General features: G+C 37.4%; 1 protein-coding gene and 1 long non-coding RNA gene across 4 annotated transcripts; one reads left to right on the top strand and one right to left on the bottom strand.

The window, feature by feature from the left end:
- Positions 1-327: 327 nt before the first annotated feature.
- On the bottom strand, positions 328-17376 carry XKR9 (XK related 9). Of its 3 annotated transcripts, none has more exons than XM_064388977.1 (5): positions 16569-17376; positions 13894-13972; positions 9979-10535; positions 2468-2691; positions 328-1351 (listed from the first exon to the last, which is right to left on the bottom strand). In XM_064388977.1, exons 3-5 carry the CDS (start codon positions 10353-10355, stop codon positions 708-710), a joined length of 1245 nt encoding a protein of 414 aa, XP_064245047.1. In that variant the 5' UTR covers positions 10356-10535; positions 13894-13972; positions 16569-17376; the 3' UTR covers positions 328-707. The 3 variants fall into 3 exon arrangements, with proteins under 3 accessions (XP_064245047.1, XP_064245036.1, XP_064245056.1); XM_064388966.1 differs by lacking the exon at positions 16569-17376 and adding an exon at positions 13000-13039 and having other exon boundaries at positions 13894-14393; XM_064388986.1 differs by lacking the exon at positions 16569-17376 and adding an exon at positions 13005-13039 and having other exon boundaries at positions 13894-14393.
- On the top strand, positions 2321-5751 carry LOC135280760 (uncharacterized). The gene is made up of 4 exons (XR_010347606.1): positions 2321-2383; positions 3031-3069; positions 3727-3903; positions 4764-5751. It is a non-coding gene; the product is annotated as an uncharacterized LOC135280760 (long non-coding RNA).
- Positions 17377-17523: the final 147 nt, after the last annotated feature.

The following is a 17523-nucleotide window of genomic DNA, read 5'->3' as shown; positions in this document are numbered from 1 at the left end:
TACAGAAGACTGTGTGAAAGATTAACAGTACAAAAAACAACAAAGACGTCTTTAAAACACCTAGATGATAAAATGCTTGAAAATATCTCCCCAAATTTCCTTGTGGCAAGATAGTGATTGAGCCATAAATCAAAGCTATTCTTCTTCAGGGAGAAGGCAGTACAGTGTGTTTACATGAAGGACTGCAGCTCTTACAGTAATGGGGAGAAGCAGAAGACTGATCACCCTCAGTTTTTTAAATGCACTCTTCTTTCCTTCCAGCAAGAACAAAAAAAAAAAAAAAAGCCTTGTTTTTAACACAATCAACGTAAGTTAATAGAATGTGGGTTTGATGCTATATTTCAGTTAGTTAACTCTTAGTTTTTCCTATTTTACATTTGCATTGTTAAAAAACTAAAACTGTGAATTGTTTTGGATGAATAGATTAAATCATTTCTTTGACAAACTATTCTTTGACAAAATAACTTTCACCAGCACATAATGTTCATGTTACAGAGTCTTTGTATCGTGGAAAACAAATAGTTATCCAAAGCCAACAACTCTGGTCCACTATGTACTCCTCAGTGATGATTCGTAAGTAACAATGACAGAGAAACACACTGTCCAGCAAGAATTTGCTATTAAGGCCACAAAAATAACCAAACCAAACCAAAAAAAAAAAAAAAAAATCAGAACAAAACAAAAAAACCCACCAAAACTTGTAATGTTCATTGCATTAAGAAATTCTGAAATCTACCAGTTTTCACTCTTACTTTTTGCCCTGCCACTCCATCAACTTCATCTGAATATGCCTGAGGTCTGCAATAAGTAGTGGGATGAAAATGGTTGTAATAAACAGCAAGAAAAATAATACCTAACACCAGACTCAAAATAGTTAAGATGCTTACAATTGTAAAACGTATTTCTTTGATAATGAAAGGTTTCCAGAACATATATACAAACAAAATACCTAGTGTCACCACAGTGTGAGTAGCATAATAAATAGAAATGCAAACTTTTGTTCTTCTCCCCTTTACGTTAAAAAATGAAAAAATTAGAATGATTCCAACTACAGTTCTGTACAGATATTCCATATTTTTAGACGTGCAAAATGTTGTATGCTGTTTCAAAGTCCAAGTGAAGCCACAGATCCAAAGAAATATCAGCACAATTACAGAAATTCTGACACTGAGTAAAGTAATCAATGAAATACTGAGTATCCAAGAAGTGATGGTAAGCAATTTATAGAAGAGATACATGAACTTGGAAAGCACATGAAATTCATCTTTTTCAGGCAGAGATTTTCGTAGTGATATCTGATAATCAACCATTGAAAAGGAGATACCACAAAAAGACATCATAATGGCAGCATCTAAACAAAACACAAGAAAAAAAGTTACATCAGAGAAAAATATACACTATTTTGTACTGTGACTGCTGAATGAAATTTTAGAAAATGGCATGCTTTCCTAACACTTTCTTTAACCCACTTTTGTATTTACTCTCTGCTCCAAAGCAACTCACCCTAATTTTAAGGCTCACTTTAGTTACTTAAATCTAGGCATCTGATGCTGTTTGGTATGCTTATGTTATCCTGCCCAGCCCCTGGTCCTTAATGGCCTTGTCTAAGCTGCATGTCATATCTGCCATCTTCACACACAGGGGACTTAGAAATTCCCAAAATATTGTAAATTGACCATAAAAAATTAAGTTTCAGCAACCAATATATGTGAGTCTGCTGTGTCTAGAACGTAGAAATCTATAACTAACACTTGATCTTTCACATGGTCATATCCAAGGTGAGATTTGCCTGATCCATTTCCATGAGTAAATTTTGACTCCATGGACTTTGAAGGAACACTAGACATCAATGCAGGTATCCCCATTTGGTTAGATAAATTCCAACCCTGAGTAAGTCAATGTCCTGCCAATAATTCTGCTCGTTTTAGAGCTGGAAATGGTACAGCTGCTGTCTTGCTTCTAAGACTTGAAGCAGTATCTCTTCACCATGTTGCATTCTACAATACTGACATATCCTTAGATTTAGTTTTGACTCTGTCCCTCACCTGTAACATGGGTGATGGTAGTGACAGCTCGCAGGGCTGCTTTAATTACATTACTGACTTCCAAATGCCTAGCTAGCAGTTTTAAAAGAATATGTAATCAAAACCACACATATCAAACTGCTCTGCGTATTACATGCTAATTATATTTAAGAGCTTATTTTCAAGAGATGCATCATTATGGTTTTATTAGATATTATGATTTCTATATTTATGATGCACAGTATTATATATGACTTTTCATTTTTGTAGTGAAATCTTCCTCCTCAATGGACCATCTACTTGACAGAAATTCTAATTAAATGCAGAGTAATAATACAGTGGAATGCATGTTTTCCAAGGTATGTTTAAAATGCTATCCAGTCTTGAGTTATTATTTTTACGTAAGATACTCAATTGCAACAGAAGGAAAAAGACAGACTTACATTGATAGAAATGAGTTTTGCCATGTTCCATGAGGATGTAAATCTGAAGGAAAAGTTGTGGTGTGGTCTCGAGAAAAGTCTTGAACACCCTGAGCATGTTAATATCAGTCACTGCATCAATAGCTTGTTTTTGAATGAAGTTGGAAGGGTCTGCTTCTGTTGCACCTCTGATACTTGATTGTTTAAATGCAGCTTGGCAGCCATATTTCAAAGCAAACCAATACCTATTTTAAAAAGGACACTTGATTAGACAGCACTTTTTAGAAACCCACTCAATAAAATGATACAGCCTTACAACTTTTTCCATCTTCTTATCAGATAAAATTTTGTCTGATATCTGTCTGGTATCAGGGATATCAGAGAATCATTTAAGCCCAGCAATATCATGCAATAAGAAAATTAATAAAACAGAATGAGACTTTTCATTAGTTTAAATAAAGACTACAGGCTTAATTTTGTTAGGTTCTTATTTCTTTAAATTACTGCCTTTCTGAAAATTCACTTAGCATCTCTCCTCAATCTCTCTTTGAGATACTCATTCACTTTCTTTGTATCCTTTTCAGGGTATTAATGAATATCCAGCTGTGAACTTCAACATCTATGTAAGTAGAATACAGATCCATAAGCTCCAAAGATAATATCTGATTAATTGCAAACATAAAACACACTTTTAAGAAAACCTACTACATTATTACTTTCTAAATAATCAGGAAGACTTATATTTCAGAAAATACTGAAATATAAGTTTTACCTTTTTTTTTCATCTTTGTGCCATAGTCATAGTTTTATATCGATAACAGTAAAAAGCAGATACACTGACTGTTGATACACTATCAAATGAGATATTTGTTACATGCATGATGATGTAGGATAGAGAAATCTAGTCTTGCTATCATAGCAGAGGTCCTGAGATGTGGAGAGATAGGATACAGTGTAGAAAAGCACATGCATAGGATGATAAGGGATGGCTTGGAAAAGGGGATAGGAATGAAAAAAATATGTGTGTAACAATTTTAACATCATCATCATCATCATCATTATTATTATTATTATTAATGAAGAATTTTATGCATAAAATTCTCTTTTTCTGTAATAAATAGATCTAGACTAATAATGATTCTTGGAGTCAACTGTTAGAATTTCATTTATACTAAATTATTGGCTTTATAGGTATATAAATCCATGTGTTTGTTCATAAACAGGATTTTTATCATAGCAGCCTTCAGACATCACTTCCAAACCTATTTTTGTCTATTTAGTTCCCAGATGTTTTCAACTTCTAAGATTCTTCTCCAATGAGCACATTTTGACTACAACCAGCAGGCAAGGACAACCTAAGTAGCCCCTTTTAAAGAAAACTCACTGTTATTCAGCCAATCTTTCTAGCCTTGCAAAGACTACTAGAGCCTTTCCTCATCAAAAGAGAAACTAATTCAGTAAGTAAATCATGTCAGTTTCATCATTCATTTGGATCTATTTTCTTGAGAAACTAAGCAGAACACCACAGGCCAACACTTGGTTATCTTAGACAGTTGTACAAGACTGTCTATACACAAGCTAAGAAAGGCAAGGTCCTGTGCCTTAACTTGCCTCCTATTTACATTCCCCTAAGACAGGATCTGAGACAGAGTTACACTGATAGAAATTAGTTTGGCCCTGTTCCATGAGGATGTAAATCTGAAGAAAAAGTTGTGGTGTGGTCTCAAGAAAAGTCTTGAACACCCTGAGCATGTTAATATCAGTCACTACATCAATATCTTGTTTTTGAATGAAGCTGGAAGGGTCTGCTTAACCTTTCCATCTGATAACTTCATGATTCATGCTGAAGTGCAGCCTTCTAATTCCCTGGCCATCCACAGGATCACAGACACCACGGGCCTGATGAAACCCATGCCTTGCATTTACCGTACGTAGAGAACAGAGGGCAGCAGATCATCAGCCAGGCAGATCTCACAGGCTTGTCTCCTCCCAATGTAACACTGGAGCACAGGACTCTTCTTATTAAGGGAGCTAGGAAGAATCCCTGGCCCCTCCAGAGGTTAAAAGTTTAACACCTTTACCACCTTTAAAGACCAAATCCTTTGACGACAGGGAAGGCAGTGTAGGGCTCTCTTCCACAACCACAAGCAAGACAGGCAGGATTGTCAGTTCCTGGGCTAAGGGCATGCTAGTGGATTCACGACTTATTCCCTGGTATGTTAAGGCATGTTGACCATGCAAGTGAGAATTGCAACAACAGGAGTAGGTGTGGAGCAGCTTCATTACTACTCGTGAGCCTTTCCTTTTCTCTTTGCAGAGATTCATAGACTGCATCCCTGCAGAGATTCATAGACTGCATCCCTGCCACTCATGAGCTTGCTCTGGATCCATTATTTACTCCCAAAGGAAACTCATTTTTATTTTTATGGTTTTGTATATATTGTTCCCTGAACTCATAAGCAAAGAACTGAACTGTTTGGCAAAGCATCTAATGCTTTTTTCTGTTTATAAAACAATTAGTATTCCAAAACATCTGGTTCTTGCATCTGAGATGTAAAAATCTGGAAAGTTTGCAATGTTTTCAAGAAAAAACAATTGAGTAGACTGATCTGCTAGTTGTCCGTGGACTCATGTACCAGGCCTTGTGTTTGTCCAAGCAGCAAGAAGTGGAAACCATCTGCACAAATTTCAAGCTGCAGAGCTCACAGACGAGATGACAGGCAATATGCCAGGCAAGAAATGTCCTAAAAGGAATATTTCAGCTGGATGCATACCTGAAATCGCTTGTCAGTTTTCAAAGCACATTCCTCCTGAGCACTGTATATTAGGTTTACATACAATAATACCTATATTAGGTATATTAGGTTGTTATAAGATGATATGCTATGTCACTAGTTGTAGCAGTTTTGGTTAGTCCACCTCTGACTTTGAACACTTGATAGAATACATTATTTTTTTTTTTAGTAAACTCCAAATACTTCTCCTGCTCTTTGATTATGTATTAAGCAGGGTGGCACTCTCTGAGCTCCACATGCTTATGTCACTTACTGTAAGTTCACTGTGACAAATTTTCATATTTTAAGAGTATTTTGTACTTACACTGTCTTTCTCATCTGTCCATTTGGCATGTAATATGACCTTTTAGGAAGGGCACATAGCCAACTTTTAGACCTATTGTTGAAGTACTTTCCTAGCCTAGGGTAAAGTTCGGTCCATACTAAAGGATACGTCAGGTTTAAATTTTCTCCTTTATCATGCCCACAGCTCAGTTAAACCCTGTGCCTGCTCTGAAACTATTATAGCTATACTCCTCTAATCTACTTTCCTATAATATATCTATTGCTGTAGAAGTTCTGTGCTTCAATATTCATAAACTGTAAAAAGTCTTTTTAAAAGGTACTACAACTGTAATAAAAATACATTAATTAAAAATATTGGATTAATTATGTATTTTAGATAGAGGTACATCCTAAATGGAATGTGAAATGGTTATGTCAATAATACAGATAAATGCAGGTTTCCCATTTACTTTTTCTCCCTATAAATTCACTAAAGAAAATATCTTTTTCATCATTTCAAGGTATATAAGCTACTTGAAAGCCAACAGGGTAAAAAACCCACAATTCCTTTGCAACTGGAATTGTCATATGTGAATGGTAAAGAATTACCAGTGTTTCTAAATATCATTCACTTTGACAGGAGAGAAAAAAAGGGTTTCTGCCTTTGTAGTGTTTCTTTGTAGACAACGCAGATGACAGGGCTCCTACTTGTTATAAACACAAAAACACAGCTCCATTGTCTCTCTGTTCTTGAGATGTTGCTGGATATTCATCATCATTTCACAAGTGATGAAGTTTGATCCTGTAAAATTAGGAAGGCTTTGTCTCTGGCTGGGAATTCACAGGGGTCACAGCTATTTTGTTTTGTTGCTTCACAGCCTTCACATGTGACAAGCAAGAGACCTTGGCAATGTTTCCATATCACATGCTTCCCCTTCAATTTCCACTGACTTTGTAACACAATCGCAGCATTACACTACACATCCCATCTCATCAAACTACACCGATAAATATTTGGGTGCCATTTAGAAATTCATATAGGCAGGGTGCAAGTGGCCTGGCAATAATGATTTTCCTGTCAAAATTCTGCTCATGCAGTCACAGCTTTCAGCATTGTACAAATCCTTATCAAAGGAAAATTTCTCTCTGTTGCATGTTAAATTTCACCTTCTAAGTATCAAAATACTTGGACTAAACCCATGAAACAAGTACAACTAAGTCAATATTTAGGTGAGTATATTTATATTAAGAAAATGTGATCAAACGCATAGAATCACAGAATCATTTAGATTAGAAAAGATCTTTAATATCATTGAGAACAACTACTGCTCTAGCACTATCAAATCCACCACTAAACCATGTCCCTAAGTGCCACATCTACATGTCTTTTAAATATCTCCAGAGATGGAGACTCACCCACTTCCTTGGGTACCTATTCCAATGCAGTGAAGAAAATTTTCCTAATATCCAATCCAAACTTTCCCAGTGCAAGCTGGGCCCAAGCTTCTGTCACTTGTTTATTGCGAGAAGACAGTGACCCCCAGCTGACAACAGCCTGCTTTCATTTGTAGAGAGCAGTAAGAGTTTGACACAGGGTGTTGGGTAACTTAACCTTAGTGACATCTCCTAGCCAGATGACTCAACATCCTTGTTATTGTTCAGTTCCATTTGCAAAGCCTCAAACCTGTTATGCCAGAGCACCTGTGAAGGTGGGGTAGGCACACCTGCTGCACTGGGCAGGAACTTGTTGTCATTGCCCCCTAGCCTTAAGTCACTGTGCTCAGCCAGGTGAAGAGTGGATAAGGAATCATCCATCTCATGCATCCTGCCTGTCTGCTTGTGGGACAGTCTCAGGAGAGGCAGAGTGTGATTCTAGCAGTCTGCATGGGTGTCTCTCTGTCCCTGATACTCCTCAACCTGCTCACCTCCTCCCAGAGCTCTGTCACTAAGCAGAGGAGTTCCTTTTCCAGAGTGCATCTCCCACAGGTGTGCTCCCTGCTGCCAGCTGGTACTGCTTCAGAACAGGGTCCATCCTGCAGCCCATCACCTAGGCTGGCTCTGAATTTTTCTCACTGCCTTTTAGAAATATGTAATGAAATAACCCCAGGTTCAGCAAAGCACTCACATTTACTCTGATGTCTCATGGATCTAGAATTAATTTTTACAAATATGCAAAAAATATTTTTCTTCTGCTTCTATTCAAAATTGCAGGGCATTCTGAGCTACCTTTAGGCATCAAGAAGCACAACAGCAGATGCCAGTATCACAGTGGCTGCTACCTGTGTGACCTATTCTGCCAGCAAATGTTATGAGTTGCTAATGTTTAGTCTCCCACAGGTGTGTCCTAGGCGGATGAAGCACACTGCTACACATCAGACATCTGCAGAACTCATATGGTGCCCTAAGGAAATGTCCTATTTCCCCACATTCCATGACAGTGTTATTGTCTTAACGTTGTCTATTATGTCACGACTGTTCTCAATTCTACAAACATCTGTGTGAGCCATTTAAATGGGTGAGGCTGAATATAATTTTAGTCAGCATAGTTAAAATGTACATATTTAACTTAATTTTGTCTCCTTGCAGAACACACTATTTCATATAAAATATAATTGCAGGTACACACTCTTTCCAACAAAGAAACTAAAGCCTTCTTAGATAAGAAATATTTTTAATTTTGTTTGCCTCTGATTTTATATATATTGTATGTACATATATACATCTATATATAGCAATATGATTTGCATATTTATTACTTAGCATTGACAGTGTGTTAGCAAAGCCAAACTGATTCTCATTGTTCTGCACACTGTACAAACCTCCAGTTCCCAAAGGGTACTAGTTTATAAGTCACCAGTTCCAGTACCTAAAGGGAGCCTAGAAGAAAGCTGAAGAAGGACTTTGTACAAGAGCATGGAGGGATACAACAAGAGGGAATGGCTTCAAACTGAAAGACAGTAGGCTAAGAAAATATATCAGGATGAAACTCTTTCCTGTTAGGGTGGTGATGCATAGGTTTCCCAGAAAAACTGTGGATGCCTCATCCCTGGAAATGTTCAGGGCCATGTTGGATGGGGCTTTGATCAAGCTGGTCAAGTAGAAGTTATCTCTACCCATGGCAGGGAGGTTGGAATGAGCTGATTTTTAAGGTCCCTTCCAAACCAAACCGTTCTAGGAATCCAAGCCCAAAGATGGAGCAGGAGGTTTAAAAGGAAATGAAAGGAGGAAGAACGAAAGAAAGAAAGGAAAAAATGAAAAAAGACAATTAGATAAGGTTTATTCACATCTTATAATTTCAAGCCTCCAGAGTTCACTGACCATATCTTATGTAATGGCTAGGCCCTCATTTTCCTCTTTGAATGAAGAATATGGGTTTCTGCCCCAAACGACCTTCTGGAGAATCTCACTTTAACAAGTGTGACCTGACTTGACAGAATCTATTTTTATCCATTTACTGCACAGATGAACCTGAGAGACTCATTGTCTAAATTAACTACGTAAATTAGATGACTAAGAGAGAGGACAGGAGGGAGTTGTTCCTTGATACACCTAAAGAAAATACATATAATAAAAGTATGCAATAGTTTATCACAAAGGTACAAGCCCAGATACCAGCTTGGTGTTACCAGCTTATACTTTACAGTATGCATTACGACACTGCTGAGTTGTGAGGAGTGGCTGAAAGAACTTTGTAACTTACACATAAGATCTTGGAAATTTTCCAAGCATAAGTACTAGCACTGAAGAAAATATCATTTGTGCAATAGAGAACAAGCAACAAGTTGACAACACTGTCAAAGTAAAGGACAAAATAATGTTTATTAGATAATAAGCCACTCAGAGAATATGGAGCTAATTCTGGGAAAGGAGATTCAAAATTATAGAAATTAATGGTAAGAGGTATTCATTGGAAAGGGTATGAGTTCAGGCAAATCCAAGAGTTTTGTGGATTGCTTTAGAGTCAAGGTAATCCACTAAGCAAACAAAGTTTCCTATCACCATTAAGTCAGTCCCTGAGGGAATACTTCTGCAAATATCCTTAGTAACTATTCAGCTATTAATTTCTCTTCTGAATCTTGGTGAGTTTTCTACATATGGTTAGACACTCAGATTGAAACATTACTTCCTCAGCTGTCTCAGATGCTTACTGTGCATAACATCACTTTGAAAACTCATATTTATCAGTTATGATAAAAAGCAATAATTTTTATTATGTATGCCTCATCAAATGGCTGATTCATCAAACAGAGTAGGGTTATGAATTATAAAAATCATTACTTACAGTTATATGGACGAACTACATGTCCATCAAAACCTGACAAAATTTACTACAAAAAGCAATTTGTTCTCATGGAGCAGTAATTGTTAAGGCCAGAATTGCTTTTGTCCCTGAAGCCATACTAAGCACTTCTTAATAATTGTCCTAAAGCACCATGATTTCTCAATTTAAAATAAATTCTTAAATGTGCTTACCTTATAAAAATTCCACAATGAAAGAGATGAACTAGAAAAACCAGTTTCAGCTTCCCAGTATCAGTACCTTCCCAGTCGTTTTTAAACCATGCATAACTAAATATCTGAGTTATTATTGATGAAAAACCTCTAAAACACAGTATCAATATACTCCAGGAATATTGTCCTTGACAGAAATATCTACTAGCTACCCAGAAGTCCACTCCAATATCAACTACATATATCATCATTCCACCAACTAAAAAAAATAAATTCTGCTTAGTAAATTTCATCATGTGTGAAACTGCCACTGTTGTCATTCTCTCCTCACTTAATGTAAAGGAATCTAAATGCTTTCCTACAATGGAGTCTTGTTCCTGACAATAGCACCTTCTCATATTGCTTCGTACAAAGGAAAGTTGGGTTATCCATTTTTATTATGGCAAAGAGACTTGCATTTTTCCATGCTCTTGATTTAAATATTAAATTAACTTCTAAAATACACATCTATTCTGGAAAAGATAAATGTAAGTTGTCTTTTTAATTGATGGAGTCGTTCTTCATGAATCTATTGATTCCTAAAAAGAAGAAGAAAAAAGGAAGATTAGTAGTAACAATATCTTCATCATTTAAAATATCATACAGCAATTCTCACAACCATTTGAACATGCAAGTACAAAATACAGAATGTGCTGAGATATCAGTGAACAATCAGCCCAAGAGAACTGCATTTCTGAACCTGCTGAGGTCACCCATTCTCCACTCAAACAGCGGTTGAAATCATTCCTAAGACTTGCAAAACACTAAGAAAAAAGCAAGTTTTTTTTAAGCAGCTTAGGGAAAAAAGATTGATTCCTTCCCAGAACTTTCTTAATTTCTGAACTCTTCTCCTTTACTGTGCACAGCACAAAATATTGAGAGAACTTTTGTCTTGAGCACACACCATGGTATCAGAATAAACATCATTAGGCAGCTTCCAACTGTGTTACTGCATTTGTGTGCATATGTCCAGTGTTTTTATCATTCCTGCTTGGTTTTCCACATGCAGCAGGAAAGTGCTAAATAAGATTGCAGCTTTCCTGTTAAAGAGGCTTGTAAGGAGCCAGACCTAGACCAGTGTATACGTCTTTAAGAAATGTCTTCTAAGCTGTGTGTAGCTACACACAGATGATTTAACCACATAGCTCACTGCAAATATAATTAATTTGTAGTCAGAACTACATTTTACATCACCCAACACTGCAAGGGTTCTTGTGACCTCTTGGGTAGTCCTTACATGTCTTTCCTCTGTAGATCTGTGGTATTTGGCAGGTGAAACAGAAAAGCTATAAGGCAGGACATTCTTTTTCTCATTCACCTTTGCAAAGCTATAAACTGAAAATTACAAAGTCCCTTTACTTCATTTACATATCTTAGGAAAAAGCTGCTGGCAGCGAATGCAAAGTATGGGATGCAGGACATGCCAAGGCTGGGATGGTGCCAGTGCCAAACAGCTGCAGACAATACATGGGGAACAGCTGCACCAGGGAACTTGGAGCAGGGAAAGGGCATGTGGAGGCAGGTCCCTTTGGATTTTGTGAATACTGCCACAGAGGAATGAAATGAGATAATTGGTTAATAACCCATAACCAAAGATAATGACTGTTCTTTGCTTGGGTTGACTGGGTTCATCTTCACTGTGACCTAGGTACAAACCCAAAAAAGAGAACTTAAGTTCTTAATTTCCTAATGAAGACAAGTGGGAACATAACAGCCTGAAAAGGTGATGAGTGTATAGATTACTTTTTTGGATCTAGGCCTTAGCTATTTCTAGCCTCTCATTCTATCTCCTACTTAGGTTTCCTGTCCTGGCCCAGAAGAAGTCAGAAAAATCAGGCAATCTTGCAGCTGGGATAGCTGGAATCCTTTCTCTGTTCTTTCCTATTCTCTCCAATAAAATACCACTAATCTCCTGCAAATCACTAATGCAATTTATATCCAACTCACAGTTAGATTCTGGGAAGTGGACTTCAGTACAAAGTCCATCATAAATTGGACTCTGTGTTTACAAACACAAAAAGACAAGTTAACCATGAGCCAGCATTGTCTCTGTGTGGCCAAGAAGGCAAATGACATTGTGGAGTGCACTAAGACCAGTGTGCCAAACAGGCCAAGGGTTGCTATTCTCTCCCTCTACTCTGCCCTGGTAAGGCTGGATCTGGGGTACTGTGTCCAGTTCTGAGATCCCCAGTTCAATAAAGACAAGGAATTACTGGAGAGAGTCCAGCAGAGGGTTACAAAGATATTTGGGAGACTGGAAGAGCTCTCTCATTGGGACAGGCTGAGGGAGTTGGTTCTGTTCAAGCTGGAGAAGAGACTACTGAGAGGGGATCTTAACAATGAACACAAAATCTTAAGGCCAGATGTCAAAAATATGGGACCAGACTCTTTTCAGTGATGCCCAGCAACAGGACAATGGGCAATGGGCACAAACCTAAACACAGGGAGCTCCATCTGAATATGAGAAGAAACTTCACTTTGAGAGTGACAGAGCACTGGAACAGGCTGCCCAGTTGTGGAGTCTCCTTCTCTGGAGATATTCAAAACCTGCCTGGATGCAATCCTGTGCAACCTGGTACAGGTGAACCTGCTTTAGCAAGGCGTTTGGATTGGACAATCTTCAGAGGTCCCTTCCAACCCCGATTGGTTTGTGACTTGGAATTTTTTATGTCTGCAAATTTGTATATGAACTAACTTAAGAGTTTATTACTAGGGTTCATTCAAGAAAATTCCAAAGGAAACAGTGTTTATATAGCAACATGTCATTCTGCAACTTGAGTACCACCTTTGTCAAGCTGTATCTATGGTTTTTAGAACAGATTTTAAAACAAAAACAAATATTAAACAAAACAAGCAAGTTTTGTTCTTACAAAAACTGCTACAGGAAGCACAACCATAACAGGTTAGTCAATAACTGGATTCAAACAGAAAGTCCTCCGGAAGAAAATTTATGACCATACCAGGCAAGACACCAAGGTTCACATTTAATGACTAATACCGTACCAGACCTTCAAGTGGCCAGGAGTAGCCTCTGCTCTTGCACCTGAAATGAGTAAAAAAGGTAACAGGATTCCTCCCTCTTTACAGCCTCCCTATCCTTTTTGTAGACGAGCACTTCAAAAAGAGGAATAGGAGAAAGGAAGTTTTACAGGCAAACTCCTCTGAAATAACAGCATGAAGAGAAGCTGTGAGCCAGCTCACAGCTCACTCCTCCTGACAAGCCTGCTGTCCCAACTGTCATGCCAGCAGTCTGCAGACCTGTCTGGACATCTTGGTGCTATTTGAAGCCATCAGGTTGGCTGAGATAAATGAAGAGCCACACATTACCAAGCATGCCAGCTTGCTCACTGTCTCACAATTATTTTCAATAAGGATTCCAGTCCTGGAAGAGCCTTGGAACAGCTGAGAAGAAACAAGGTTTATATTTTGCTCATGGCAACCTAAAAAATATTCTGCCCAAGACTCACAAATCTATAGTCACAAATGTCCATTGTCTTAATTCCAAATCCAAGGACCAACACCTGCTCACAGGTGCACATGAAATCACTGTTGAAGATCCCAGACTTTAATAGCCCTAAATTTTATGCATGATAGTACTCCAAAGAGCACCATGGTCTCAGTACCAGGTGGGGTTCAATTAAGTGCCACAGGAGAGAGTGTCTTGTATCAATCAGAATTAAATTGTCCTCAGTCTTATTAAACACATGATGCCTAACAAGACAGTCAGGAAGATTAAACTGTCAGTCAACATAAATATAAGCCCCCTCTAAAAACTAACATACTGAATCAATTTGTGATACAGAATCATTTTGTGATAAAACAGAAACAATAAAATTAGATTAGAAAGGCTTCAGGTCTCACTACATATTTTTGAATTCTATTTTAAAATGCAGTTACCTTAGTACTGGCCATGGATAGAGGTCTTTTTCACTTCAAAAGCTGTAGATTTCCATATTCATGGCTTTCCCATCCATACCTTTGACAAGACATACAATCCAAGGAATTTAAAGGGCTTACTGATATAACACAAAGCGAAACTCAAATCATATGGAAACCATGTGACATAGTTAATGATTTGCTATCTGTCCTTCTTATGACTGTATTATAGAAAATGTATTCCAAAAATTTTGTATAGAAGTCCCTGTTAAAAATAAATACTAAGTTTAACAGATTATAAATTATCAATAAAATAATTTAACAATTTACTTCCTCAAAGTAAAAAAAAAAAAAGTACCACTTTGCCCCTGTATGTTTCTGTATCTGTATATTCATTTTCAAACTTAGACTTTAGTTCATTAGACTTGTTAGGCAAAAGTCACTAGATATTTAAACACAAGTGTATGTGTGTGTGATTATATGCATATGTTTGCTTATATATATATATTCATTCATCCATTTGTACAGCCACGTATATATCCCAAAGACTGATACAAAAAGAACAATCTTTTTGGCTATAATTAAAAACTGTAGTACAACGCACTTAAAAAAAAAATCTCTTCTGTGCAATGATACATTAAGAGACTGCATGTGGCCAAGGACAGGTGATTAAAATTGTTTTCCTCTGGTAAAACTACAGATGTTTGCAAGAGTCTGCTCCAGCTGAGCTGTTGTTACTCAACATGAAATTTTTATGCATGTTTAAAACAGCTTCAGGGTACAAGGCACAGGTGTGATCCTGCCTCTGTGACTGTGCTGCACAGGATTATGCTCACCCACAGCCTATAGCTTTTCTAGCTCTTAGGACAGGAGGTATAATCCTCAGTGTCTTCATAACAAACATGATATCAACCCTTATCATTTTTCATGTGCCTTCCTGCTTCTCCCTTACACTTTAGAAACATCCTAGTCCTAAACAGTCCTTGCACTGCTTGAAAGACTATTAAGTCAGCTAAATCACAAACTCACTGCTATGACCTTTGTTATAATAAAAAAAATTACAAAACTCTATGGCACAGAGGGAGGGGCAAAGTTTGTGTGCCGGATTCTTGGAGTGTAAATCAAGCAACCCACAAGATAAATTACTGGCTGGATGATTTATTTGTTTTCTGCTTAGACTTGGCATCAAAGCAAGCACAATTCTAAATTGTGACAAATCTCCTATGGTATTCGGTATATATCCTTTTATTTGCTTCCAAATATGGTAGGAATGACCCTTAAAGTATTTATAGGCATTGATGAGGCTTCTTTTCTCCAGCTCTTTCAGCCTTTCCTTATTATGAAAATGTCCCAGGCCCTTGATCATCCCCCCAAATAATCTTCTACAAACCTGCTGACCTGACTATTTTACATTTTCTACACAGTGTTGCCCCTCCATGCAGGAACCTTACAGCCCATGGCCTTTGTCTCTGTAAAATCTGCTTCACTTCTTTTTGGTTTAAGGTCTTTTTACTTATCTCTGTACCATATAAAAAGAATAAAAATATAATAAAACAGAAAAGAAAATTCTGCAAGTAAAAAATTATCTTGAGATGTTCATGTGCCAATGGCTATGACAAAAAGTCTTTCAAGACATTTTCTATCTGCTGTTCAGTTGATTATGACTAATTATTGCAGAATTACATGCTTGTGCTATTCTATTAAGCAGCCACAGTGGAAAGGCATTTATCCTCAACATTTACACTTAGATGGGAAAAAAAAAGCCAAGTGCCAATACTCAAAGATTTCTTGAGTGCTAAAACTTCAAACCTTGCTGGATTTTCAGAAATAACAGTCTGTGTCTTGTGCATCTCATAGTTGTTACAACACTAATCATTGTATATCACCAACAATCTGATTTTAGGTTTATTTATTTATTATTTAGGAAACTCTGCTGGTTTTTGGTTTTTTTATTGATAGCTTACCTGCTTCAGAACATTTTTCCCCTCAAAAATTTAACAATGCAAAACAGTCAGAGAACCAAAAGAACTTGAGGGTATACATTCATTTTTTCCTGTATCACACCAGAGCATGATAGCAGGACTTTTACTACATGCCTATTAACCTCTGTATTATAAGAGAAGCAAAAGATTTTTTTAAACAGATGGGCTTGTGCAGGAAATGGAGATCATCAAAGAACCTGTACTTTGCTCTCCAAAGGCAACATTGCTGCCACCTAGAGATAAAACAAATTCACAGCTCCTGCCTAACATCAGAAAATGCTTTACTACAGGACAGCAAGAGTAGTAATAAGTATTCCACAGCTCCCCAAACAATTCTTCATTTGGGGGGGAAGGTCTTGTGATGTTAAAAATAATGCCACCTAACTGAGATATGACATATAAAATAATATAATTTTGGAAACCCTCTCAAAACATTCAGAATTTTCTTTAAAATAGAAAAACATTAAATATACAACTTGGCTTAGGTAGTAGCTTTTTCTCATGACTAAACTAAACTTTACGTGAAGACTGAAAATAGGATGAATGTACCAATAGCTATACAAATATGCTACAAAAATAGCATAAGAGGGTACCTCAGGATTAGGTAAATTCAGGTCTAGTCACAGTTTCTTACAAAAGAACATACAGGCAAATTATATGGGGAGAGACGAGAGTATTGTGTATGGGGTTTTCTTGATTATTTCAACAACATACCTGCACACATAGAAGCTTCTTTCCTTTAACCTGAAACATCCCTTCTGTTGTCTGTATTTCATGCTTTAAAGAGCATGAAAATCAAAAAATAGTGTAAAAATGTAGTGGTTTTATATCTCAGATAAGTAAATGGTTATCTCAAATAAGTAAAGATTTTCAGATAAATCAAGTAAATTGGCTTGAAGGCCTAAGTATAGGAATTATCAGCATCAGTGATACAATTTCTGGCTGTGGCTTTGTATTGCTACGATGACCTTGTAACAGGTACCATATGAGATTCTATGTAAGAATAAAACAATCAGATAGTATTTGAAATTCTAATATTAGTAAAGTTACCTGCAGTAATATTACCGACTTTTATTTTGGGTTAAATTATGTTTATTTTCCATGTATATATAGTTTAAGGAGAGAACAAATCTGCCCTATTTTTTTAACAATGTCACTTGAAAGGCAATTAATCGGGGGTTTCAGAGGAGTTGCCACAAAGCTAAACAGGTAAATCTCAGCACCTCTCAGGATCTACAATGAATGCTGCTTGCAAACACATTATTTCTACTTGGATGACAGTGACACAATTTCACAAAATCACAGAATGGCTGAGCCAGGGAGGGACCACCGGAGTTTATGTTTGAAGCCCCCAGCTCAAGCAGGGCCACCCAGACCCAGGTGCCCAGATGAGTTCTGAGCATCATCAAGGATGCAAACTCCACAAGCTCCCTGGACCCACTGCCAGCTCTTGGTCACCCACACAGTGACAGTGTTTCCTGATGCTCAGAGTGACCATCCTGTGTTCCAGTTTGTGCCCACTGCCGCTGGTGCTGGCAGTGGGCACCATGACAGGACCTGAGGCAATTGCCCTGTGACAGAGCCTGGCTCTGCCCACTGCACACCCTCTCTTCAGGTTTTTACACAAGTTGAGATTTTCCTGAGCCTGCTCTTTTCGAGGCTGGACAGT

This window comes from Passer domesticus, chromosome 1 (genome assembly GCF_036417665.1).
Source record: "Passer domesticus isolate bPasDom1 chromosome 1, bPasDom1.hap1, whole genome shotgun sequence".
In the NCBI taxonomy this organism is placed as follows: Eukaryota; Metazoa; Chordata; class Aves; order Passeriformes; family Passeridae; genus Passer; species Passer domesticus.
Note: the sequence above shows the minus strand (reverse complement) of the source record. Positions and strands in the feature narration are given on the sequence as shown.